Raw genomic sequence first — 25,015 nt, 5'->3', positions numbered from 1 at the left:
CAGAAAGTCTTCCAAGAAGAAGAAACACATTAAGAGGCACAAATAGGATCTGTAAAGTACATTTATTGAATACATAATGGGCACATCATATACAATACAGGGAAGACTGGGGCAGGTACAAACATGAAGAAATTAAATAATTATCATGAATTCTAACTGCTACAGAAGTATATACAAAATCTGTACACATCATACTTTATAATGAAATTCTGATGTCTGTGAAAAGGACAATAACCTACACATAATTACAATAAAAATATTTTTAAAACTGTGCTTAACATCATAGAATTTCCCTAAAATCGGTTGGTAAAATGCCTGTACAGCACTGATTCTTACCATACACACTTCCTGTGGAAGACTGCTTGAGTGCTCCATTGTGAGAATCTCATCCGCCACATCTGCATGTCCTCTGGGAAACGTCACAGCATGTGCATCAAGTCCTTCTCTCCATCCAAGCCCATTTTTCTTCACCAAGTTCTCTTCAAAACTAGTTAAATGTCTTTTGTCTGATCATCTTCCTCAAGTTTTCGGATTTCATTTTTTAAACAATTTATAGTTTCACGACTTGCTTTTAATCTTTCCTTAAGCTCTGCAATTTCAAAGCTTGTTTTTTTCTTGGCAGCTTCTAATTTTTCTCTAGTTTTCACTTCAAGTTCTGCAACTAAGGAAAACATACTTTTATTGAATTATTTGATCTTACTCACATCTAAAAACAGTCATAAAATTAACGATGGTGGGCCCAGAACGGTTGCCTAGTGGCTAAAGTCCTCGCCCTGCATCCGCCAGGATCCCGTATGGGTGCTGGTTTGTATCTTGGCTGCTCCACTTCCCATTCAGCTCCCTGCTTATGGCCTGGGAAAGCAGTGGAGGATGACCCAAAGCCTTGGGACCCTGCACCTGCATGGAAAACCTGAAAGAAGATCCAAGCTCCCGGTTTCAGATCGGGTCAGCTCCAGCCATTGCAGCCATTTGGGGAGTGAACCAGCCAATGGAAGATCTTCCTCTCTGTAAAATCTAACTTTTCAATAAAAAGAAATAAATCTTAAAAAAAAAATCACGGACAGCTCACTATATGCCAGAACCTGATCATCATTTTTTTGTTTTTGTTTTTAAATGTTTTCTGGGCCAGTGTGATGGCTCATCTACAAGTGCTGGCATCCCACATGGACACTGGCTTGACTGGCTGCTCTACTTCCCAACCAGCTCTCTACTTAAGGCCTGACAAGGCAGTGGAGAACGGCCTGAGTCCCTGGGTACTCTTCTTCCACGTGGGAGACCAGAAAAAGCTCCTGACTCAAATTAGTTCAGCTCTAACCACTACATTCACCTCTCTCTGTCTCTCCACCTCTCTGTTTGTTAGTCTGCCTTTCCAATAAAAATAACCAAACCTTAAAAAAAAATTGTATTTTCTTCTGTCAGTGTCCCCTGGTAAAGTTTGAACAACATATGATATGGGGGATCAAGTAGTAAAGGAGTGACTTCCCCATGGACTAAGTTACTTTCTACAACTAAGACTCAAATTCTGCCCAGAGTCACAACTTATATTTTGATAAAAAAAAAAAAATAAACAAAACCAAACTCAAGGCAATTCAGCTGATAAGGCAAACTAAATTTATAAGAGTACTCTTCAGTTCATACGCAGGTAAAACTTATATAATCATAATTATACTATCAAAACAAGCCTTTTTTGTTTTGAAAGAGGTAGCATTAACTAAATTTGAATTTCAGCATTACAATTTATAAGCTGTGACACTCAAGTTATTTCATTTCTCTATGCTCATTTTCTCATTTTAAATGGAAACTATAATGGCAAACACTTCATAATATTTTTTCAGATTTTAAAAGAATTCATGTGTATAAAGTATCCACAATGCTACCTGTTATATAAGAAATACTTCTGAGCTATTATGATAGGATATAAGATAGTATTTGAAACATCCTAGCTGACTACATAATAATTTACTAAAGAAAATGGCATTATTGCAAGGTATCTATTGAAACATATCCCCTGAACGTGGCATTAAGAGAAACGCCTATGTGAAGCCAACGTTTCCATCTTGTGGACATTTTAGGTAACTGCTGCTGCTGATTTCTAAAGTATAAGAGTACTTCCAAAAGTTCATGGGAAAAAATGAAAAGTCTATTTTGAAGCCAAAAAAACTGGAAATCCATACATATTCATTTTACTTAATTTGAAGGTACTTCAAAAAATTCATGAAAAATGCAATTAGAAGATATTTATCATATAATTTTTAAAATTTATTTATTTGCAAGGCACTGCTACAAAGAAAAAAAGAAGAGAAACACCTTCCACCTCCTGGTTCACTCCCCTAATGATAGAAACAGTGGAATCAGAGCAGATGGTAACCATGAGCTTCTTCCAGGGCTCCCACATGGATGTGGGGGCTCAAGCACTTGGGCCTCTACTGATGTTTTCCCAAGCACATTTGCAGGAAACTGGAATGGAAGTGGACTAGCAAGGACTACTGGTGGATATCAATGTCACAGGCAGTAGCTTAACCTACATCACAACACCAACCCCATTTCCATTTTTTTCTATAAACAGTGCAATAATACATTTGTTACATAGTTCATTATACTTGTAGAATAATCAATATCCTTTTGGAATAAATTTCTGTAAAGAACTGCTAGGTTAAAGGATTTTATGCAATTTAATTTTAGAAAATGTCAAAATTTTTTAAGATGTATTTTTTATTTGGCTATGGTGCAGTGGCCTATTGGCTGGGGTCTTCACCTCTCATGCACTGGGATCCCATGTGAGCGCCAGTTCGTGTCCCAGCAGCCTTGCTTCCCATCTTGTGACCTGGGAAAGCAATGGAGGACGGCCCAGAGTCTTGGGAGCCTGTGCCTGCATGGGAGCCCAGGAAGAGGCTCCTGGTTTCGGATCAGCTCAGCTCCAGCCATTGTGGCTGCTTGGGAGCGAATCATCGGACTGAAGATCGTCCTGTCTCTCCTCTTCTCTGTATATCTGATTTCCAATGGAAAAAAAAATAATCTATTTTTTATTTGGAAGGTAGTTACAGAGAAGTAGAGACAGAAAGGCAGAGGGAGAGAGAGATTTTATCTGCTGGTTCACTTTCCAGATGGCTGCAACAGCTGCAGTGGCTGAGTTGGGGCCACACCAAAGCCAGGAGGCAGAAGCTTCTTCCGAGTCTCCCCTGTGAGTGCAGGGACTCAGGCAATCGCGGCTTCCTTTGCTGCTTTCCCAGACATGTTACTAGGAACTGGATTGCAAGTGCAATAGCTGGTGATTGATCCAGCAGCCAGACAGGATGCCAGCACTGCAGGTGCCACAGCTTAACTATTTGCACGATGCTAGCCCTGAGTAATTCTCGGGGGATCTATCAAGTTGTAATCCCACTAGCATTGTATGCTTGTTTCTCTACAGAATCAACCTGTGAATTTAATAAATTGGAAAGATTAAAAACATTTTTTCAGGGGCCAGCTGTGTGGTGCTGTGGGCTTACCTGCAGAGCCTGAGATGCCAGCACTCCATATCAGAGTCAGGTTTAAGTACTGGCTACACCATTTCTTCCTATTTTTCACACATTTTAAAAATGTGTTTCCATGACTTTGGGCTTTGCTTATAACATGTTTTTTTTTTTTTGAGGAAAAAACGTACTTAGTAATATGCTTTCTCCAAATCAAAGAAACATCCAAGGCTATATGCATTTTATTCAATGCTCAAATGCAGAGGTAGTAGACAGGCAGGAAAACAAAGCAGCTGGTGTCATGAGAGAACCCCAGCGAGCTACAGGAGATTGGATGCTTCACTAGCAGGAAAGTGTGTATGTATCAGAGGAGGTTCTTAACCCCAGAAAAACAGGAATGGAATTCCAACCAATGAGAACAGAATTAGGTAGATGAAATGACATAGCAGCTATCCATAAAAAAGGGACACTTCAAAAACGTAAAAATAAAATTAAAGGTCCAATGCAATAGCGTAGCGGTTAAATTCTTCGCCTTGCACGAGCCAGAATCCCATATGGTCGCCGGTTCTACTCCCGGAAGCTCCACTTCCCATCCAGCTCCCTGCCTGTGCCCTGGGAAAGCGGTCGAGGACGGCCCAAAGCCTTGGAATCCTGCACCTGTGGGGGAGACCCAGAAGAGCCTCAGGGTTCCTGGCTTTGGATCAGCTAAACTCCGGCCATTGTGTCCACTTAGGGAGTGAATCACCGGACAGAAGATTTTCCTCTCTCTCTTCCTCTCTGTATATCTGATTTTCCAATAAAAATAAGTCTTAAAAAAAAAAAAATCTAAACTAAATGTTATATATAGCCCTAACCTGACCTTGCACCCTGTTAACTTCTCCGGCCTCATTGCCCATTCCTCACTCCCTTGTTCATTCTACTTCGTTATAGAAGCTTCTTTCCTGGTCTGTAGACATGCCAACTGTTCTTTCTCCAAGGGCTTACACCTCAGGTCAGTACCTTACCCCTTCTTCAAGCACATTTCCTGGCCTCATCTTTAGACCTTCAACCATTCCCTACCAAAGGTACTTCTGGTCCTACTTTACTTTATCCCACACCCAATCACTACATTATGCTTCACTGTCTATTTAGTTACTACTTGTCTTTCTTTTACTAGGATACAATATAAGGCCCATACGGCAGGGCTCTTTGTCTAAGCTGGACACTGCTCTATCCTAGCACATGCTCTACTAAAAAACTATTGGATTATCACACTCAATCCAATCCTTCCACCATTACAGAACATATTGCATCTCAGGAATAAAATTACGAAAAAGGGGCACTTACACTCTGTTTCATGCTTATAGGCTCCTAGTGTTAGCTGACGAGATGTTGTTAATAATTGCTGCATCATTGCTGTTGGATCTTGAAATATCTAAGGAAGGAAAAAAAAGCCCAACAATATCAAAGATTTCCAATTTGAAATGCTTTAAAAATTCTTATCATTATTAAATCTTCTTACCATTTCATCATAAAATTCTGAAACAACCGTCTTTTTTCCCAGCATTGCATTGGTGTCTGATTGAAACAGTTTTAATAAATGATACAGGGTTACCTGTGAATAGAAAAGAGTCCCATCTTTGTAGTGATTTTCACCATAACTGTGAGACAATGTCACTGCTTTAACAGAATTAGAGATTGGAATCTATCGGTTTCAGGATCTTATTTTTATTATAATCCATTGAAGCCAATCACCTAAACTCTCCGCATCTTGCTTTCCCATTGGGTACCACCATTCATCCATTCTACTTACTTCAGTATTTTAAAAAAAAAAAAAAAAAAGCATATTCAAGAATCTCTAGAGAGTAAATATATGGAAAAAAACACAAGATTCAGTACTGGAAATTAAACTTGGAAGTCACTAAGACATAAATTATTTTATTTACACAGTGATACTGGACTGTAATACTTGAGGAAGACTAGCATATACCAATTTATTGTGAGAAAAAACAGATTTGATATTTTTCAAAAGAAATGTCCAATACTAAAATGTTCTTTGAGGAAAAGGTAGTATCCTTGGAGATCTATAAGAACATCACATAAATGACATAATAAATTTAAAAAGTTGGTCAGTGGTAATTCATTTTGGCAAGAGCAACATACCTCAAAATACTTAAATACAGATGTAGTAAGACATTAAAGCAAAAGTTGTGCAGTATAAAATGTAATACTTCCAGGCCCAGCATGGTAGCCTAGCGGCTTAAGTCCTCACCTTACACCCCCGGGATCCCATATTGGCGTCAGTTTTAATTCCAGCAGCTCAGCTTCCCATCCAGCTCCCTTTGCGGCCTGGGAAAGAAGTAAAGGAATGCCCAAGGCCTTGGGACCCTGCACCCGCGTGGGAGACCTGGAAGAAGCTCCCAGTTCCCGGCTTCCAATTGACTCAGCTATGGCCATTGCAGCTGTTTGGGGAGTGAATCACCAGATGGAAGATCTTCCTCTCTGTCTCTCCTCCTCTCTGTATACCTGACTTTCCAATAAAAATAAATAAATCTTAAAAAAATTAAAGTACTAATTTCAGGGAAATAAAATCTAGCTGGCAAAACAGCAAGCATTCATGCTTAAGTTACAGAAAACAATTTAGAGACCTCAAAGAATTATCCAAAACCTACCTAAAACATTAATAAGAGAATGCAATTCTCTAAAACACAAAACAGGGAACAAGTGTACCCTGAAGGAAGCCAGAAATTTATAAAAATCCTTGAACTGAATTTGAACAAGTACTATCCACGCCCTTTAAGAACAATCCAAACCAATTGGTAGAAATCTCAGACTTCCTTGAACATGGCTCAACCAGAAGTACTCTATTTAAAAGACAATTTTCAGGTTCAAGATGGTATATTAAACATGTGGAGACAGGGCTGAGATGACTCAATTGGCTTCTCTTGCAAGCAATAGGATCCCATATGGGCATCAGTTCATGTCCTGGCTGTTCCACTTCCCACCCAGCTCCTTACTTTTGGTCTGGGAAAGCAGTAGAGGATGGCCCAAAACCTTGGGACCTGCACCCACATGTGGGACCAAGAAGGGTCCTGGATCCTGGCCTCAGATTGGCTGAACTTCAGTCCCTGCAGTCATTTGGGGGTTGACCAGGAGATGGAAGAGCTTTCTGTCTCTCCTCTCTGCAAATCTCACTTTCTGGTAAAACCGAACAAATCTTTAAAAACAAAGCCCCAGATGACTTGCCAAATTGCTAGAGCCAAAAGCAGAAGAGACAACGTGAAATGGTAATACACCGTAACAGAGAAAACTACAACCTGAGCAGGAGAGCTTCCTGAGTGGTGCGGCCTGCCCATGTGTGACGGAGCCACAGCGCTGCAGGCCCCCAAAACTGGGACACCAGCAGGTGGTCATGCCTTCTCATCCTCCTTTCTCCCTTCCCGCAGATATCTAGAACCTTTCACCCCAATAAATCAAGTATGAAGGAAAAAGTTTATTTCTCAGTAATCCTTTCTGAAGAAATTATTTCAGCAAAATGGAAAAAAAGAAAAAGGATCATCTGTCATTATCACGAATTGACAGATAGTATCTAAAGTTTGAAAACTCAGAACTAAGAGTTTAAACATGAGATATATGAGAGCAATTTCTAGGAGAAGTATAAGTAACTGTTAAAAAGTGGTTCTCAGAGGGCTGGTGCAATGGTTTAACGGACTACTTCTCCACCTGCAAACACTGGTATCCTATATGAGTCCTGGTTTGTGTTCCAGCTATTCCACTTCCCAATCAGCTTCCTGTTTATGGTCTGGGAAATCAGCAAAGGATAGTCCAAGTCCTTGGGAACTTGCACATGCACAGAGGATCCAGAAGAAGCTTCTGGACCCTGGCTTCAGATCAGCTAAGCTCCAGCTGTTGCAGCCAAGCTCTGGCCACTGCAGCCATTTGGGAGGTGAACCAGCAGACTGAAGATCTTTCTCTCTCTTTCTCTCTGTATATCTGCCCTTACAATTAAAAACAAAAAAACAAAAAAACAAAAAACTGGTTTTCTGGAGTACCCACACCATGCTGAGGGTGGGCAGAAGGCCTTGGTTTCAACAAGCAGCCGATTCTTTCATGCCCTGATGGTCTCAGATACGTCAGGATCTCCAGTCTCAGGGACCAGAGCCCAGGGGTGCAAGTCCTGGCTTTGGTGCATAAGTTGCATATCAGGAAACCTCTGCTGACTTCAGACCAAGGGAAAGAACATACCCATGTGGAAAGGTAAGTCTGCCTACTCCTGTGAATGAACTGAAAGCCTCAGATACCTCTTCTAAAGCAAAAAGTAAATAAAGCCTTTGCTCTCACCATATCAAGGCCGTTGCACACTAAGGCAGATGTGTTTTTTCCTACCTCTTCTGATCCTCTTTGGAAGCTGCTATTGGTAGAACTCCTTAGTGAGGTTTTTTTTTCAACGTAATAACAAAAGATATCAGTAGATCACATGAATCTAATTCTAAAATACTGATCTATTACTTCAAGTAATTTGGCCTACACTCAAGCCAACTTTTACAGCAAATATTCAAGTCTGTGGACACCGTCTAAACAGTCATGGACAACCCACAGGCACTAACAGAACAAGGAGGAGCCTGTGCAGTAGTTACTGCCGCCTCTGCTCTAACAGTACCATCTAGAAAGGGGCATTACAAGTAGATGGTTTTACAATCTGCATAGGGACAATCTATCACCACCCACTAATTGGGAAATAATATATGTGCTGCTGAAGCGAGCACTAATTGGGAAATAATAAAATACAATTTTCCCTGCTTAAAGAGCACTCTACTATAATTTGTTTCTTTCCAGTTTTACTCATGCTGATTGATAAAACTGACAGTTTCAGAAGCCTATAACTTCTCAGTCACAATTACAATGCAAGGGACACAGTCACTGTCACTGTCTGGAAACTTTCTGGCTCATGAGATGAGACATTAGATCCTGGGACAGACAAGGACTACACTTCTAATCAGCAGCAACCCTTAAGATTAAAGGTGAGAAATCCGTGGTGGGGAGGGAGGTGAAGGGAGAGAACGAAGCAGTGCAGGGTGGGAAGCTAGCTAGGGTCATGAGTTGTTAGGTGACATGTAATACTATGTAATACTATGTAATACTACTCGCCTACCTGTCAACTAAACAACTCCTTCCCCAGAATGTGCTTTTCGCCACACAGGACCTGAGGATGGCGGCACACAGCCCTCTGCATGCTCACAAGAAGCCTGGCCACGGGGAGGGGTACACTGGCTCTCTCCACGTGGACATAGGATGCACAGCAGAAGCACTTCTCTCTCACCTTTCCCCTCTTGACCCGCTCTATCCTGAACACGGCCCACATGCTGTCTGTGACTTTCTCACCTTTTAAATTTTACATATATATATATATATATATATATATATATATATATATATTTTTTTTTTTTTTTAAAGATTTATTCATTTTATTACAGCCAGATATACACTGAGGAGGAGAGACAGAGAGGAAGATCTTCCGTCCGATGATTCACTCCCCAAGTGAGCCGCAACGGGCCGATGCGCGCCGAACCGAAGCCAGAAACCTGGAACCTCTTCCGGGTCTCCCACGCGGGTGCAGTGTCCCAATGCATTGGGCCGTCCTCAACTGCTTTCCCAGGCCACAAGCAGGGAGCTGGATGGGAAGTGGAGCTGCCGGGATTAGAACCGGCGCCCATATGGGATCCTGGGGCTTTCAAGGCGAGGACTTTAGCCACTAGGCCATGCCGCCGGGCCCTTTACATATACATTTTTAAGTGGTTTTTCCTGGGAAAGAGGTAGGAGATGGGGAAAGAAGCTTTTACATATTTACACTGTGTTGCCCAGAGAGATATGTTGAAGTCCTGAATCCTAGTAGCTAAGGATGCCATCCTATTTGGGAACAGTCTTTGCAGATATAACTAAGATGACGTTACCAGGATGGGCCCCAATCCAATGACTGGTAACCTACAAGACAGGGAGGAAGATTGATCCCAGGACCACAGAGGCAGAGACTGGAGTTACGCTTACAAAAGCCAAGGATCAGGAACCGGAACAGGATCTTTCCTTAAGGCTCTGAAAAGAACAAGGAGACTCCTGGCCTCCAAGAACTTGCAAATGTCTACTGCTTTAAACTCCCCCTCCTCCGTTTGTGGTACTAAGAAATTAATATAGGAGATCTGCCGAATTTCCTTAAATTTTCTTTTAAACCATGTGGACATTTGTCTAATTAGAAAAAATTTCTTCTACACCTATATCATAAAACTGCCTGCCTACATTTATTATTTAGATTTCCATAGGCATTCATGCAAATATAAGCAATAAATAATTTCAAAACAGATGCTTCCAATTTTGAGTAGCATATGAAAATTCTTACAGCAATAAAACTGCCTATACTAGAAATCCCTATTTCCAAGAATGAAAACCCAATCTGAGTACCTTACTTTCAGAAAACTTATAGTGACACTCCCCCATACCAAAAACATGCAAGCCTAACAGGCTCCCACTTGAGAAACTACCTAGATGAATTTAATTCCTACATAGAAGAGCAACACTGACATCAGTGGGTCCTAATTTTCACCACATCAAAATCACCTAAAGTGCTGGTCCCTTCCCAAGCCCTGCTGAATCAGCCTCTCCAGCGGGTGAGACCTCCTGGCCCTAGTATCTAAAAAAAAACAACCACCTGGGGTATTTCTCACTTAGGAGCAACTTCTCTATACCACTGGCCCAGAGGATAGTCAACTCCTTTAAAACTATAAAAACAGCCTTAAACATAATAAATAAATAAGCTGGGGGACCTGTGCAATAGCATAGCAACTAAAGTCCTCGAACAAATATGCCAGGACCTCATATGGGCACCAGTTCTAATCCCAGTGGCCCCGCTTCCCATCCAGCTCCCTGCCTGTGGCCTGGGAAAGCAGTCAAGGACGGCCCAAAGCCTTGGGACCCTGTACCCGCGTGGGAGACCCGGAAGAAACTCCTGGCTCCTGTTTCGGATGGGCTCAGCTCCAGCCGTTGCAGCTGCTAGGGGAGTGAACCATTGGACAGAAGATCTTCCTCTCTGTCTCTCCTCCTCTCTGTAGATCTGACTTTCCAATAAAAATAAATAAATCTTAAAAAAAAAAAAACTGATTCTACTAACATAAAACTTATTTTTAAAGATTTATTTATATTTATTGGAAAGTCAGATCTACAGAGAGGAAGATCTTCCATCTGATGGTTCACTCCCCAAGTGACCACAACGGCTGGAGCTGAGTCAATCTGAAGCCAGGAGCCAGGAGCCAGGAGCAGTTCCAGGTCTCCCACACGGGTTCAGGATCCCAAGAACTTGGGTCATCCTCAACTGCTGTCCCAGGCCACAAAGCAGGGAGCTGGATGGGAAGCAGGGCCACTGGGATTAGAACCGGCAACCATATGGGATTCCAGCTCGTGCAAGGTGAGGACTTTAACCACTACGCTATTGCGCCTGGCCCTAACATAAAACTTCCTATCAACAGAACTTCAAGTCCCAAAACTGGTCAACCCCAAGCCACACATATGTGCAATGAGACAGCCATAAACTGATTTGTAATTACATGTTTTATAAAAGTCAAACTCCTCAATTTTGGTCAAAATAAAAGGAACCTGAAGGCGTGTTTGGTCTGAAAGCCACAGTTAAACTGAGTGTTTTTGTGCACGCACTTGCTCTGAGCCTTACAATCCTCATCACCGAAACAACAATTTCCTCAACCTCACCAAGCTGTTCAGGGATCAAAATTTTAGAATTTTTCACTGTCAGGCAACAATCTGACAACAAATTACAGCTGAAAAAGCCAAGGGCTACACATAAGCACGCACACACACACAGAGGTTATAAATCAACACACGCACATGCATACACACATCCACATACATGCAACACTGCCAGGACTGATGGTAATTTGAAAAAGCAAGAGATTGTTTCTAAAGGCTTAATCATAAAAACTGGATACTCCCATTTCAGGCAGCATATGGACTCAACTTGTTCAATACTAGCAGTGAAATGACACTAATGAAATTTGAATGTTTTTCGGCAGTAATCATCTGATTTCCACGGTTTCTTTCCAATGCAATTATGTCCTTTCTTTCCAGGCTTGAAAAAAAAAAGAGGGGTAGGGGTGTTTGAAAGGCACTTCACTTACAAATGGAAAACTGAACCCATGGCAAAGCATACCATAAGATTATATAAAGTACATCTCAACATGACCTATAACTATGCATTGCATATTACTACATTTTGCATTTACCAGAAATCTTTATTTGCAAAAATTATTACTCACAGGTCTTTCATTAGGGTCAATAAAAAATATTTTGATGATTATTTCAAATTCACCCCATCCTGTTTCAGTAATTTCATACGGAGGCTTAGTCACAACTGGAGAGAGGAAAAAAAATAAAAGAACTGTAAATCACTGATTTTCTGGATCTTTTCAACTTTATATACTATGAATCAAAAAGACTGTACTATACCTCTTAAAGGATTGCCATAGCTTTCATGCAATTTAAACTGGATTTTCTTCACATATGCTGACATATCCTAAAACAAAGAAATTTGTTCTATCATGTACAAAAGAAAATTATGAACGAAATACATTAAATTAAAATGGAAATATCTTGAGCATATAACCTAATTTATAAAACTGCTTAGCAACAGATGCATTTGTTTATTTTTTTGAAAGGCATAGTTACACAGAGAAGGAAAGTCGGGGACAGGAAAAAAAGATCCTCCAGTCTTTTGAACTGGCTGCAGTGGTTGCAGCCGAACCAATCCAAAGCCAGGAGCTTCCTCTGAGTCTCCTATATGGATGCAAGGTTCCAAAGCCTTAAGCTATCTTCAACTGCTTTCCCAGGCCACAAGCAGGTAGCTGAAAGGGAAGTGGAGCAGCTGGGACATGAACCAGCACCCATATGGGGTACTAGCACCACAGGTGGAAGAACAGTCTGCTATGCCACTGTGCCAGCTCTACCCTATTTCTCTATTACCTTTATCTATTCATTTGTTATGATATTTGCTTCGCCCCATTGACCATTATGAATAATGCTGCTATGAACACTCATGTACAAATTTTGTGTGGATTTTGGAGACTAGTTCATTTATCTGTTTTATTTTTTGTTTACTTGAATGGCAGACAGATAGCTCCACCCAATGGCTCACGCTGCAAAAGTCTTCATCAGCCAGATCTTGGCTGAGTCAGACCAAAGCCACGAACTAGTAACTCCATGTGACTCTCTTACGTGGACAGCAAGAACTCAACTACTCCACCATCACCCGCTACCTCCCAAGGTACAGCCTTGGTAGGAAGTTGGATGGGAAGCAGACGGAGAATTTCAACCCAGGAACTCTGATAAGAGATGTAGATATCCCTAGATTTAATTCACACAACAGATTTTTCACATTCTCTGATGGTCTTATAATCACATTATCATTTTAAGTGTTAGCTGCTAGCCCTGAAATGCCTGGTTAAATCCTGTCACTTTCAGGTGTGATGTTTAGCTTCTCAGTTAAAGTAGCATTGCTATTCCTGAAACATTTAATTCAATCTATGTTAAAGTGAGATGTAATAGATGAAAGATATACCTGTAGTTGCATTTATAGCATGCTCATTCTTCTTAATTTTAATTAGAAGACATCTCTGGGAGACTTATTTCTACTAACAATTACATGAAAATGGTAGTTCTTAGTCTTTCAAACTTTTTTGTCAAAATTTCTATAAATGGCTAATTTTATTCTCAGAAAATTACTTTATGAATAGCAGAGTTCTGCTCTGTAGCTCACATCACTCCTCTGCATCCACTCCGCCCGGGTGAGCCTCTAGCGGACACCAGGTAAATGAAGTACCCCCAATGCTGAACTGTGAACCTCTAAGCTGTAAGCCAGAATAAACCATTTCCTGAGGCAGCTTAAGTGGCTACCTGGGAAGCCAGCAACCAATTCTGGAGAGCCAATATGAGCCCAGCTGCTCCACTTTCAATCCAGCATCCTGGCAAGCATATGACGACTCAAGTGCCTGGGCTCCCAGCGTTGGCCTAGCCCAGCCCTGGCTATTGTGGACATTTGCGGAGTAAACCAGTGGATGGCAAACCTGTTACTTTGCCTTTCAAGGAGAGGAAAACAAACATTTTTTAATGAAAAAAAAAAAAAAAATCTTTAAGCAAAACAAATTGTAGCTTCAAAAAGTTATAAGACGGCCCAACTCAAAAGCCTAGTGGCTAAAGTCCTCACCGGGATCTCATATGGGTGCCAGTTCTAATCCTAGTGTTCCCACTTCCCATCCAGCTCCCTGCTTGTGGCCTGGGAAAGCAGTTGAGGACGGCCCAAAGCCTTGGGACCCTGCACCCACGTGGGAGACCTGGATGATGCTCTGGGATCCTGGCTTTGGATTGGCTCAGCTCCAGACATTGTGGTCACTCGGGAAGTGAACCATCGGACAGAAGATCTTCCTCTTTGTCTCACCTCTTCTCCTTATATCTCACTTTGCAATAAAAATAAGTAAAATCTTTAAAAAAAAAAACTATAAGAAAAACGAGTGCCTACCTCATTTCTGTATGGCTTTACATACACAGTCCACTGATGTGTGTGCCCGTCTTCTTCTCGTTTCTTTCCAAAATATCGAGCCACATTACCATAAACTATCGGTTTAACAATAGTTACTCCCTAAAAGAAAAACAATTTAAAAATCATTAAGTATTGCATCATTACCTACATACAAAGTACAAGAACTGCAAAAGTTTACTAAATAACGGCAGGGGAACAATCCAGAGTTGATCTAAATGGATTTCTCTTACTCATTTCAGGCAGTTACCCCCATTTCATATTAACATCAGATTAACTTCTTACTTTGAAAGCGTTTCCATGTAAATTACCATGAAAAGCATTTGGATAGTTCTGTTAGAAGAAACACACAAGGCCCTGGGCATTCGCCCAGGCATCAGAGGCAGTGGCTGGCAGCCCCCTCCTGGCCACACCCTCCACCTGCAGGCAGTGTTGTCACTAGAGTGTGGCACACACATCAAAGGCTCTGTGAGAGGATTCAGGTAGAATAAAGGGCAAACGTTTTTCACTCTACTATTACGTGGGTTTTTCTTTTTTAACCAGTAAAAGAAAAACAGTAACTAGAAGTTCAAATACACAATTTGAAGAAAAAATATTATCAGAGAAGCAGTTTTGAGAAAAAATTTGATCAACTTGAAGATGAGTGTGCTGCCAAGGATCTGCTTCTCTCTCTTCACCTTTAACAAGTATAAAGGCAGTGAGTGTTGAGAGAGCCTGACAGAGGGTTTAAAACGTCAACCTGAAAACACTGAGCATTCCACATGAATATAAGGCCAGCTGTTCAACAGCAGGAATGGATCTGAAGGACAAAGAGCAGTATTCACCACGTGGAAAACACAACCAACAAAATCAGTAAGCCACAAGGAAAAGCAAACAAAAGGGAAAAACGTAATTGTGGCTGGAAAATTAACAATGAGATTTAACACCAAAATTTCAGTCAGTTCAAAAAGGAAGGCTGAAACTTAATCAAAGCAAGCGCTCCTGACATCTTTACGGCAAGCAGACAGGGTCTGGGGTCCAAGGCTGACTGTGACCAGCACTTCAGAGAGCACACCACTGCTGGGGTGTGGCAGCATTCCACGAGGAAGGGCTCCGCGAGGGGTCCCTGCATGAAATGCATCAAAATGGGAAAAAGACACCTGGAAGGACACGATCGTCAGCAAGGGAGGGAATAAGTCCCCTAACGTTGATGTTTTACAGGTGAAAAAGCATTTGACAACTGTACACTTCACTTCTCAAGGCCGTCTGGACTGGACGTGCTTTCGGAATCTAACGTAATTAGAATGGGAACTCTCTGTGCTTGCCTTTAAAATAAAATTTAAGTAACTTTCTTAAGCAAGTGCGTGCGTGCTTTCTTTTTTTTTTTTTAACAGAAAATTCTCCCTTCGGATATAAATAATAATCAGAAAGAGGTGTCGGGGGGCCGGCTAGTCCTACCTTGAAAAGGAACGCGCAAAGTGGGAGATCAGCATGACCCAGGTCGCCCAGCTGCGCGCTCGGCGACCACGCACCCTGTGTTTGGCACCCCCTTTTTACCCGGGGTCCCGGGCCGGCGCCCCCAGTCGCGATGGGCGGGGGCGGTGACGCTCAGAGGCCGGGGACCAATGGCCTGGGCCGCCGCACTCCCAGCCCTGGAAACGGCGGTTCAAATCCCAGGAGGGAAGGCGCCAAAGGAAGCCAGGCGGGTCCTCCCCGCGCCGGGAGGAACGGTGCGGGCCGACACTGACCTTCACTCTCCCGCCGGAGTCAGGCCCAAATTCGGCCATTCTCTTGAACATATTGTCCCACGGAAGAAGCCGCCGCTGCCCACGGGAAAGAGACTGGGGCCGGCGGAGTCGCCGCTCCCCTCAGAGGGCCCGCTCCCCCTCGCGTGGACGCAGGAGGAGGCTGTCCGGCTGAGGGAAGGCGAGTCACAGGGTCGCTCGGCGCTCGCTAACCGCCAACTCCCTCACGCGGGCGACGTTCCCGAAGGCCATTCAGCCCCGCGCGGCGGCTGGAGGGAGAGAGCGGAAGGAAGCACGGCGGCGCAGTGCGCAAGCGCGGCGGGGTGGCGCGCGCGCCGTGCACGCCGCGCACGCGCCTGGTCGCTCCCCTGACCACGGCTGAGGCGCGCCGCGGCAGTTGCTCACGAGAACAAAGAAAACTGGAAGGAAGGCAGGTTTCAGAAAGTTTTTCGAGTTTGAGTTTCTACACGGAACGAGTCTGCCAGACACAAAGAGGAACACAGATCCGCGTCAAGGCCTGTCTCGGGTAACAGAACAGCGGGACCCGAGAGCCGATCCCGCACAAATCTCGGTTGTGGACATTCTGGGAATCAGGTTGGCCTCCGATGGGGTCGCTCCATAGCAACATTAGGATCGAGGGAACAGTTAAGTACCACCCTTACAATCCTGAAAGAGAACTACTTCCGATTCAGTTGCCAATGCCCAGACAACTCTTCAAGTTTCAGACGTGCAAAATCTAAGTGTCTCTCAGGCACCGTGTTCTCAGGAAGCTGGGGTGTGATCCTCCAACGTGAGGAGAAGGAGAATATCGTGAAACACAAAACACGTGGGGAAAGCGATGGAATCCTAAGGTGCTACTGAACCTGGCTACTTAGCGGTGCAGCCGGCAGTCTGCCCAGGTTGGATTTCGTTCCAGTCAGAAATCTCGGGTCCCGCTGTAAGATACTGTGTCAGGAGGATGGATTTTACAGCATTCCAGCTGTATCTGAATCTAGAGAGGAGATTAACATAGTCACATGCCTCTTCCTAGTTAGTGACCCCTAAATGTATTTATTTATTTGGAAGGCAGAGTTAGAGAGATCTTCATCTAACACCCCAAACAGTTGCAACAACAGAATTTAGTTGATCCAAAGTCGGAAGTCAGGAGCTTCACTCGGGTCTGCTGTAGGGGTACAGTGGCCCAAGCAGTTGGACAATCTTCCACTGCTTTCCCACGCTCATTAGCAGGGAGCTGTGTCAGAAGTGGAGCAGCTGGGACTCCAGTCAGTGCCAATGTGGGATACCAGCACCCCAGGTGGCAGCTTTCTGTACTACACCACAGACCGGCCCCCTAGTTGATGACTGTTCTGAAAAAAAATTTTTTTTTAAAGATTTATTCATTTTTACTACAAAGTCAGATACAGAGAGGAGGAGAGACAGAGAGGAAGATCTTCCATCCGATGATTCACTCCCCAGGTGAGCGCAACGGCCGGTGCTGCGCTGATCCGAAGACAGGAACCTGGAACCTCTTCCGGGTCTCCCACGTGGGTGCAGGGTCCCAATGCATTGGGCCGTCATCGACTGCCCTCCCAGGCCACGAGCAGGGAGCTGGATGGGAAGTGGAGCTGCTGGGATTAGAACCGGAACCCACATGGGATCCCGGGGCGTTCAAGGCGAGGACTTTAGCCGCTAGGCCATGCTCCTGGGCCCTAAGAAATATTTTTTAAATGGTTTGGTAAAGTAGAAGTGCAGAAAAATGTGCTCAGTGTTTATTTATAATTAGTACCATATGAATATTGTCATAGCAATACAGGGATAATTCCTTTCAAAAATTATTGATAATGATTTTTATTCTGGTCTTAGAAAATGAAGTATGGAGCTTGATTACATTAAAAGTAGTTTATGTAGTTGAACATTCCTCAAAAACACTTGAATTTTCCAACCAACATTGCTGTCCTTTGAAAGAATGTTTAATTTGTGTATTTGAAGACAGTCATTGAGAGGGAGAAACATCTTCCATCCACTGATTCTCTCCCCAGATGACTGCAGCAGACAGGGCTGGGCCAAGCAGTAGCCAGCAGCTACTTCTTCTTTCCCATCGCTGTACCCTGGACCCAAGCACTTGGGCCTTCTTGTGTGGCATTCCCCTGGGCATTAGCAGGGAGCTGCACTGGAAATGGAGCAGCTGGGACTCTAATCAGTGAAGCAGGTGGTGATTTAACCTGCCTCCCACAAAACTGGTCCCTAACCTTTCTTCTGCAGTTCATCTTTGTTGATCTTTGCCTGTGGTTGAACTATATTAGCAATGTTCCATGCTAACAAGCCCAACTCAGGATTCCCATGTGGGCTGATGTATCAGTCTGACCCATACAGTCTCTCCCCTCCAAATCACAAGGCGTCAGTCCCCTCGCTTACCTGCAAGTACAGTGGCCCTGTTATTGGGAGTCCTAAGGGTTCATTCCTCATCTGCCCTTACAGTGGCCTTATCCATGGATGTTCTTAGGCAGTAATTCCACACCCCCAAGACCCCAGAGCCCTGTGCCAGGCAGCCAGCAGGCAAGCTGGCACGCTCACAAGCACGGGATTTGCCCTCCACTTCGCAGTGATGGCTAGGGCTAGGGTCCCAAGCATTGAGCCCAACCTGGCTCAGGTCCCCCAGCAGCCGCCACGCTGCTACGGAGGTCGGTCCATCCAAACCCCAAGGTCAAACTCTGGTTCCTGAATCTTGAACAAGTATGGAAGCCCTCTGCTGCCCTCCGATGGCTAACCTATGAGTTACACTTACATGACAGGAGTTGGATTTCCAGAAGTCACTGCACCCAAATCATATGGGTTAAAGAACACAAATCTTAGCATGCTCAAGATAGAAGGAATATACTAGGTAATCAGCAGTGTACTCATTCAATCAACTTGTATTCATTCCAATCACTGTTCTATGCTTCTAGTCTATGGTGGGATTCCATTATTCAGAGATTGATATATTTTAAGGATATTAAGTATTATGGATATAGGTTTCTCACCATTAGATAGGAGAGTCAAAATATGGGAAAGAAGAAAAATGGATACCATGCTGTTAGATTGGAGTCATAAATATTGGTGTGAATTCACCAATTTCAATATAAATGGAAAGAGATAGAATAAATACAGTGTAAGAAGTCAAGGCACGTGTTTGACACAATGGTTAAAATGCCACCTGGAATTCTCCTCCCCTGTGGGAGTGTTCATTTCCAGCTCTGCTTTTCCTCCAGTTCCCTGCTAATATGCATCAAGTGGGGCCTGAGGTGATGGGGTCCCCCAGTACCCACGTGGGAGACCCAGGTTGAATTCTAGGCTCCTATTTTTGCCCTGGTCCGTGGCTGTTGTAAACACTTGGGGAAATGAGTCAGCAGATGTAAGACCTCTGTGTGTTTTTCTCTACCTTTCAAATAAACAAAAATACAAAAATGGTTTTTCAAAAGCCCCAAAGCTAACAAAATGCTAGCAAAAAGACAGTGTAAATATATACATAAATAAATATACACCACACAAGCATTTAGAATTTTAAAAATATGTTTTGTATCTACGGTTATTCATTAGGATTTCTTGAAGAAATGGCTATCCCAGGGCTGGAGCAGAGAAAGGACAAGGCAGACCTTAGACTGTCTAGTGGTGGGAAGCGACTAAGCGGCCAAAGAATTGGAAGTCGGCTTGGAGTTGACTGGCCCAACAGGGCACAGTGTGGGCAGCACACAATCAGGCTGGATTGTAACACATTGTAATTTGAATGAAATAGAAATCATGGGTCCTTACTAATCAAATAAATACATAAATTAGAAGTTTGATGCAGAACAGTCTCCTGGCAGCTCCCTCAGCAGAAACTTTCTAGTGGATGTGACTTGTAGCATCATTTTAACCAAGTGATTCAAGTGCACATCGTGAGCAATAGGATGAGTGAAAATGACAAGCCCCTGAGAGAAGGCAGTGAGGAGTGAATCATTTCTGTGCTATTCCAGTCAGGAGGACGTCAGAAGAATCTTGGAGAAAATCCAACATAACTGGTCTGCGGTCTTCAAAAATGTCAAGCTCCTAAAAAAGCCAAGAAAACAAAGAATGACTTGAAAATCATCCAGACTCAAAGAGACTGAAAACAAACAAACAAAAAAATATGGCAACTCAAAACAAGACATGCTTTTGAATTCGATATTTTGGTCAAGAAGCGCTAATGAAGAAAACTGATTAGATTAAGGACTTGTGGTGCGGTGTGTTTCTGAGCTCCTGGCTTCAGCCTGGTCCAGCCCTGGTTATTTCAACCATTTGGCAAGTCAACCAGCACACAGAAGAGCTCTCCCTCTCTGGAAGTCTACTTTTCAAATAAAATAAATAAATCTAAAAAAAAGAAGGAAGAAAGGGAAGATGAAAAGAAAGGAAGGAAGGAAGGAAGGAAGGAAGGAAGGAAGGAAGGAAGGAAGGAAGGAAGAAAGAAAGAAAGAAAGAAAAGAAAGAAAGAAAGAAAGAAAGAAAGAAAGAAAGAAAGAAAAAGATAAATAGATAGATATGGGATCCCAGCACGTTCAAGGCGAGGACTTTAGCCGCCAGGCCACACCACCAGCCCCTTCCATTAAATTTTGAAAGTACTTTCACACAAGGTATGCATTGGAAAGCCTTTAATTATAATGTTTATTTTACAACATGCATAACTCAGTGTGATTCTGTTTGAAGGGGAACAATAGCAACGTGACTTTGTAACTCCCTGAAGCTGAAAAAGAGACAAGATAAGCAGAGGAAAATTCCAGTTACACTCCACAGCCACTGAACACATGGAGATCTTGATTTTGACCACGATGTCTGGGGCATGCTCTGAGACACTTGCTCAAGTGGTTTTGATAGTTCAACAGTTCTGAATTGCTGCCAGTCTCGCCACTCCAAGCACGGTGAGGGCGTTGAAGAATCCACTGATTGACATAGTCCATCATAGTCTCGTTTGCCCAGCTTTTCACTGCCAACATAGAGCTGAGGTGGTTGATTGACTTGTTCTGTCCTCTGTTCTTTCATGGCTAGGGTTCTGAGTCTGGCAGTTCGATTGGGCGGATCCCCAAAGAAACTTTGAGGTGTTCCCAGACCAGATTCTTGTATGTATTAGCAAGTACAGGGCCCGGCACAGTCCATCGCCCCAATCAGCTGGTGGTTGCAATTGCTGGGTTGGCTCTGCCTCCAGCCCTGACCTCCACTGGAACCAATGGGTGTTGCAGTCCAGCCTGGTTCTGCCCAGCACACGCTCGGCCCCCCTCACAAACCAGTGGGAGCTGCAGCCTAGTTGGAGCGACCCACAATAATCGCCACTAGGCCCGCCCCTACCCTGGTTTGCCAGTATGTGTAGCAGACTAGTCGAGTCTGTCCCTCATCCCATTTGGCTCTCATACATGTCAATGGATATTACAGCCTAGTTTCATCTAACCAGCTCAACTATCCAGCCCTCATGGATGTTGTTGGGTGCTTCTCTGTCTAGCCACCCCAACCCCTGGGGTGAAAGGAGAAAGATCTTCTACCTATGGTTCATTCTCCAAATAGCTGCAATGGCTAGGGGAGGGCCAGGCGGAAGCTTCCTCTGGGTCTTCGATGTGGGTGCTGGGGCTCAAACACTTGGGCTATTTTCTGTTACTTTCCCAGGTGCATTAGCAGGGACTGGATGGATTGGAAATAGGACAGTTGGAACTTGATCTGACATCCATATGTGATGCTGGTATTGCAGGAGACAGCTTAATCCTCTGTGCCACAGCACCTGGCCTCAAAAGTTGAGTCATGAAAGAGTTCATAAAAAGGACCCAGAGGTCTTTCAAAGATCTTTGACACTGCCACCCCCTGCCTTGCAGTGAGTAAAAGGAGTTACCAGTCCCTGAGTAGCCAAGCACCAGGGCTGGGCCAAGTCAAACCCAGGAGCCAAGAAATCTATCTGGATCTCCCATATGAATGGGAGGGACCCACTTCACTTAGGCCATTTTCTGCTGCCTTCCCAGGTGCATTAGCAGGGAGTTGGATAGGAAGTAGAGCAGCTAGGACTTGAACTTGTCCTCAGATGGGATGCTGGCATTGTAGCTGGTTGCTCGACTCACTGTGCCACAAGGCCAGGCCTATAAGGAAAGAGTTCTTGTGCATGATTGCATTACAGCAACCTGTTCCTGAAGACTCTGCTCAAACAGCACCTATTTATTTACTTAGTTTTTTCTTAAGATTTATTTTATTAGAAAGACATATGAGATCTACAGAGAGAAGGAGAAAGAAAGATCCTCCATCCACTGGTTCACTCCCCAAGTGGCTGTAACAGTTGGAGCTGGGCCAATCTGAAGCCAGGAGTCAGAAGCCTCTTCTGGGTCTCCCAAGACCCCAGGCCATCCTCTATTGCATTCCCAGGTTATAAGCAGGGAGCTGGATGGGCATGAACCAGCGCTCACACGGAATCCCGGTATTGGAAGATGGAGGATTAGCCAGTTGAGCCACCGTGCCAGGCCCTAACTATTACCAAAGACTGCTAGAGGCAGACCCTATTTCTAAACAGAGATGCTAATGAGGCATAATGCTTGGTATTCTCATACGTAATGCTAGAATCTATATCCAGCAGCCAGAGTGAGGTGCTAAGCAGCTCTTTGATCTCTTCATGCCTGAGAAGCAAGAATTACAACTGAGAGCAGTGATTCAAATTTTAGGAAAATTCAAATGACAAATATCAGCAGGCATTTAAGCAATCTACACATTGGTGTTTTGGTGTAGCAGGTAAAACTGACTCCTGCAACACCAACATCTGTTTAAGTCCTGGCTGTTCCACTTTCAATGCCGCTCCCTACTAATGCATTTGGGAAGGCAGTGGGAGACGGTCCAAGTGCTTGGGGCCCTGCACCCGTGTGGGAGACCGGGAAGAAGTTCCTGGCTCTGGCTTGATCCAGCCCTGGCCATTTGTGGCCATTTGAAGAGTGAACGAATAAAGACCTTTCTCTCTCTCTCTCTCCTTTTCAAAATCTTAAAATAAATCTGGACATTGTCACCTGAGGTTCACTGACATGTCTGAGAAAAAACAGCACTTGTGAGGCCATGTAGGAAATAGACTAGTTCATTTTTTGGCATCCCATCACAAGGCATACAGCTGACAATCACCTTACTGACACATCTTCTGCTGGAGAAAGCAGTTCTCCAAAACTAAATGGCTTTTAAAGGGAACATGTGTATTCTCTCAAACAGAACGCTCTGTATATCCATACCTCCAATAGTCTGGACATGCATTCACGTCTGGGTTTGCTGAACAGGAAGCCTTGTACCCTAGAACAAAGAATTTAGATGAATGCGTAGTTTTCATTGTGCTTCTGAACTCTTGGAGCCTTCTCTTTGAAGCAAACTAGTTCAGTTTGTCTCCTCTACAATACAGAAAACACGTTCCCAAACAGTAATTCAACAAGGATTTCAACTCCTTCAACATCAAATGCCTCCAGATAAGGCCACCTACAGGCCCCTGGGTAAAGTAGGCAGCTGGTTCCGGAACATTTATGTCCTTTTCTCTGAAACTCTATCACTCGCTGGGTCCCTGCAGCCAGGAGCCCGGGGCTCCTTGAATCCTTGGCAACCTCACAGTCTTAGGCAGGGCCAACACAATGCCCTTATCCTACATGAAGCAATAACAGAAGGTGAAACTCTTGCCCATATGAGAAAGATTTGTCACTGTGGATCCAAGGTAGGGGTGGGTGGTGAGGCGGGGAGGGCAGGAGGAGGTGGAGTGGAGGATTGCTGCAGGCCCTTGGCCTACTGGGAAAGTCCCTACTAAAGGCAAGGCGAACTCCCCAGCTCCACAAGAAATGCAAATTACTTAACGGGGCAAACCTGCTGGACCACAAGAAAACTCACCCTAGGCAAGGACACCCTTTAAAAGTGGATGCTGAGGGTGACACTCTGCAGCAGCGATCAGTCTCTGGCTGCATAGCCAGAGACTCTCTCTATATATTTTTGTAATATTGTAATTTTTAATGGTGTTTACATTGTTGATCAGGGTGGGAAGGATCGAGGACTAGCAGGAAATGGGTGTGATCATTGTTTGCAGTTTTTTCATTTCTTCTTCCTGTATCTGGGGGAGGGAGGACCCAAGCGGAGAAGGCATACCCAGCCTCCCAACCTCTGAGAGCCTCCCAGAGGTTCCAGAGGCTCCCAGAGCCTTCCAGCCTCTGAGAGTTCTGCCCAAGTGGTTTTGATGGTTTTGAAATCCTTTCGATCTTGCTGATCGAAGGGGGAGGGAACCCTTACAATGTCCATAGGCTAACATAATCCACCTTAGAGTCTCCATTTGCCCCCAATTTTTGCTGTCGTCGTTTGGCTGGAATATTCTCCTTCTGCCACGGCACCAGATGTCCTCTGCTGACCCGAATGTACTGTCATCTCCTCCATGTGTATCTGGGCCTGCTGTGCAACTGCTCCAGCTCCTCCACTGAGGAGGTCAAGCCCTCGCAGGCAGGCCCAAGTCTCTGGGCCAGGCAACCCAGGTCCCACTGGACCCCCTCTCCCCAACCTGCCCTGGGGCTCACAGACCTGGTACCCACCATGCAGTTGTGCCCAAGGACCTGTGGCAGGCCATCTGGGCCATGCTGGACCTCCTAGCACTGGGACTCATAGATCCGACACATATTGTGCTCATACTGGCATGGCTTGCTCACCTCAGCATCAACCAGCGGGTGCTTCAGTCTGGCTCTGTCCAACCTGCCCCTAGTCCCAGCTCCTGCTGGTGGGTGCTACAGCATAGCTCAGTGCAGCCACTGAGTCCTAATGTCAACTGGTTGGTGTTGCAGCCTAAACTGGCTTGTCCTGTACCCCATCCTGGTTCTCAGATCTGCCAGCGGATATTTGAACTGGGGCAGCCTGGTCCTCTCCTGGACCTGATCCACATGTATGCTTGTGGGTGCTGTAACGTCTGTCCGCTGCTCTTTTGCCTGCTTCAATTGCTCCTTTTGTGTGGGAGACCCAGCTGGAGACTCTGCCCCCTGGCATCTGCCCAGCCCAGACCCAGGTTTTGTGGACAGCTGAGAAATGAATGAGTAGATGGAATATTTCTCTTGCTCTGTAAGTGTATTTGCATGTGTGTGTGTGTGTGTGTGTGTGTGTGTGATTTTACCTTTCAAATAGATAAATAAATCTTAAAAAATGGAAAATTCTAGGATCTTGAACAAAGGATAAAGCTATTTTAATAGCTACCCGAGGAATCAAAAAGAAGGAATCACATGTTTGGCTCATGAGAAGAAGAAAAATGTTGGGAATTGTGACAAAGTTTAACACTGCTGTAGAAA

General features: G+C 44.1%; 1 protein-coding gene across 1 annotated transcript; it reads right to left on the bottom strand.

Moving 5' to 3' along the window:
• Positions 1–385: 385 nt before the first annotated feature.
• On the bottom strand, positions 386–16,051 carry YEATS4 (YEATS domain containing 4). The gene is made up of 7 exons (XM_058673622.1): positions 15,747–16,051; positions 14,002–14,121; positions 11,937–12,003; positions 11,747–11,841; positions 4,954–5,046; positions 4,779–4,866; positions 386–661 (listed from the first exon to the last, which is right to left on the bottom strand). The coding sequence occupies exons 1-7, from the start codon at positions 15,795–15,797 to the stop codon at positions 492–494; spliced, it is 684 nt and encodes a 227-aa protein (XP_058529605.1). The 5' UTR covers positions 15,798–16,051; the 3' UTR covers positions 386–491.
• Between the last annotated feature and the right edge of the window lie 8,964 nt (positions 16,052–25,015).

Source organism: Ochotona princeps, chromosome 15 (genome assembly GCF_030435755.1).
Source record: "Ochotona princeps isolate mOchPri1 chromosome 15, mOchPri1.hap1, whole genome shotgun sequence".
Taxonomy (NCBI): domain Eukaryota; kingdom Metazoa; phylum Chordata; class Mammalia; order Lagomorpha; family Ochotonidae; genus Ochotona; species Ochotona princeps.
This window is presented reverse-complemented; position numbering and strand designations above follow the sequence as displayed.

Coding starts and splice junctions, on each gene's coding strand:
- YEATS4 (XM_058673622.1), bottom strand. CDS start 15,797: ATGTTCAAGAGAATGGCCGAATTTGGGCCTGACTCCGGCGGGAGAGTG. Junction 5,047..11,746: donor TTGACCCTAATGAAAGACCT/GTGAGTAATAAT, acceptor TTCTATTCACAG/GTAACCCTGTATCATTTATT. Junction 662..4,778: donor CTATAAGCATGAAACAGAGT/GTAAGTGCCCCT, acceptor TGTTTTCCTTAG/TTGCAGAACTTGAAGTGAAA.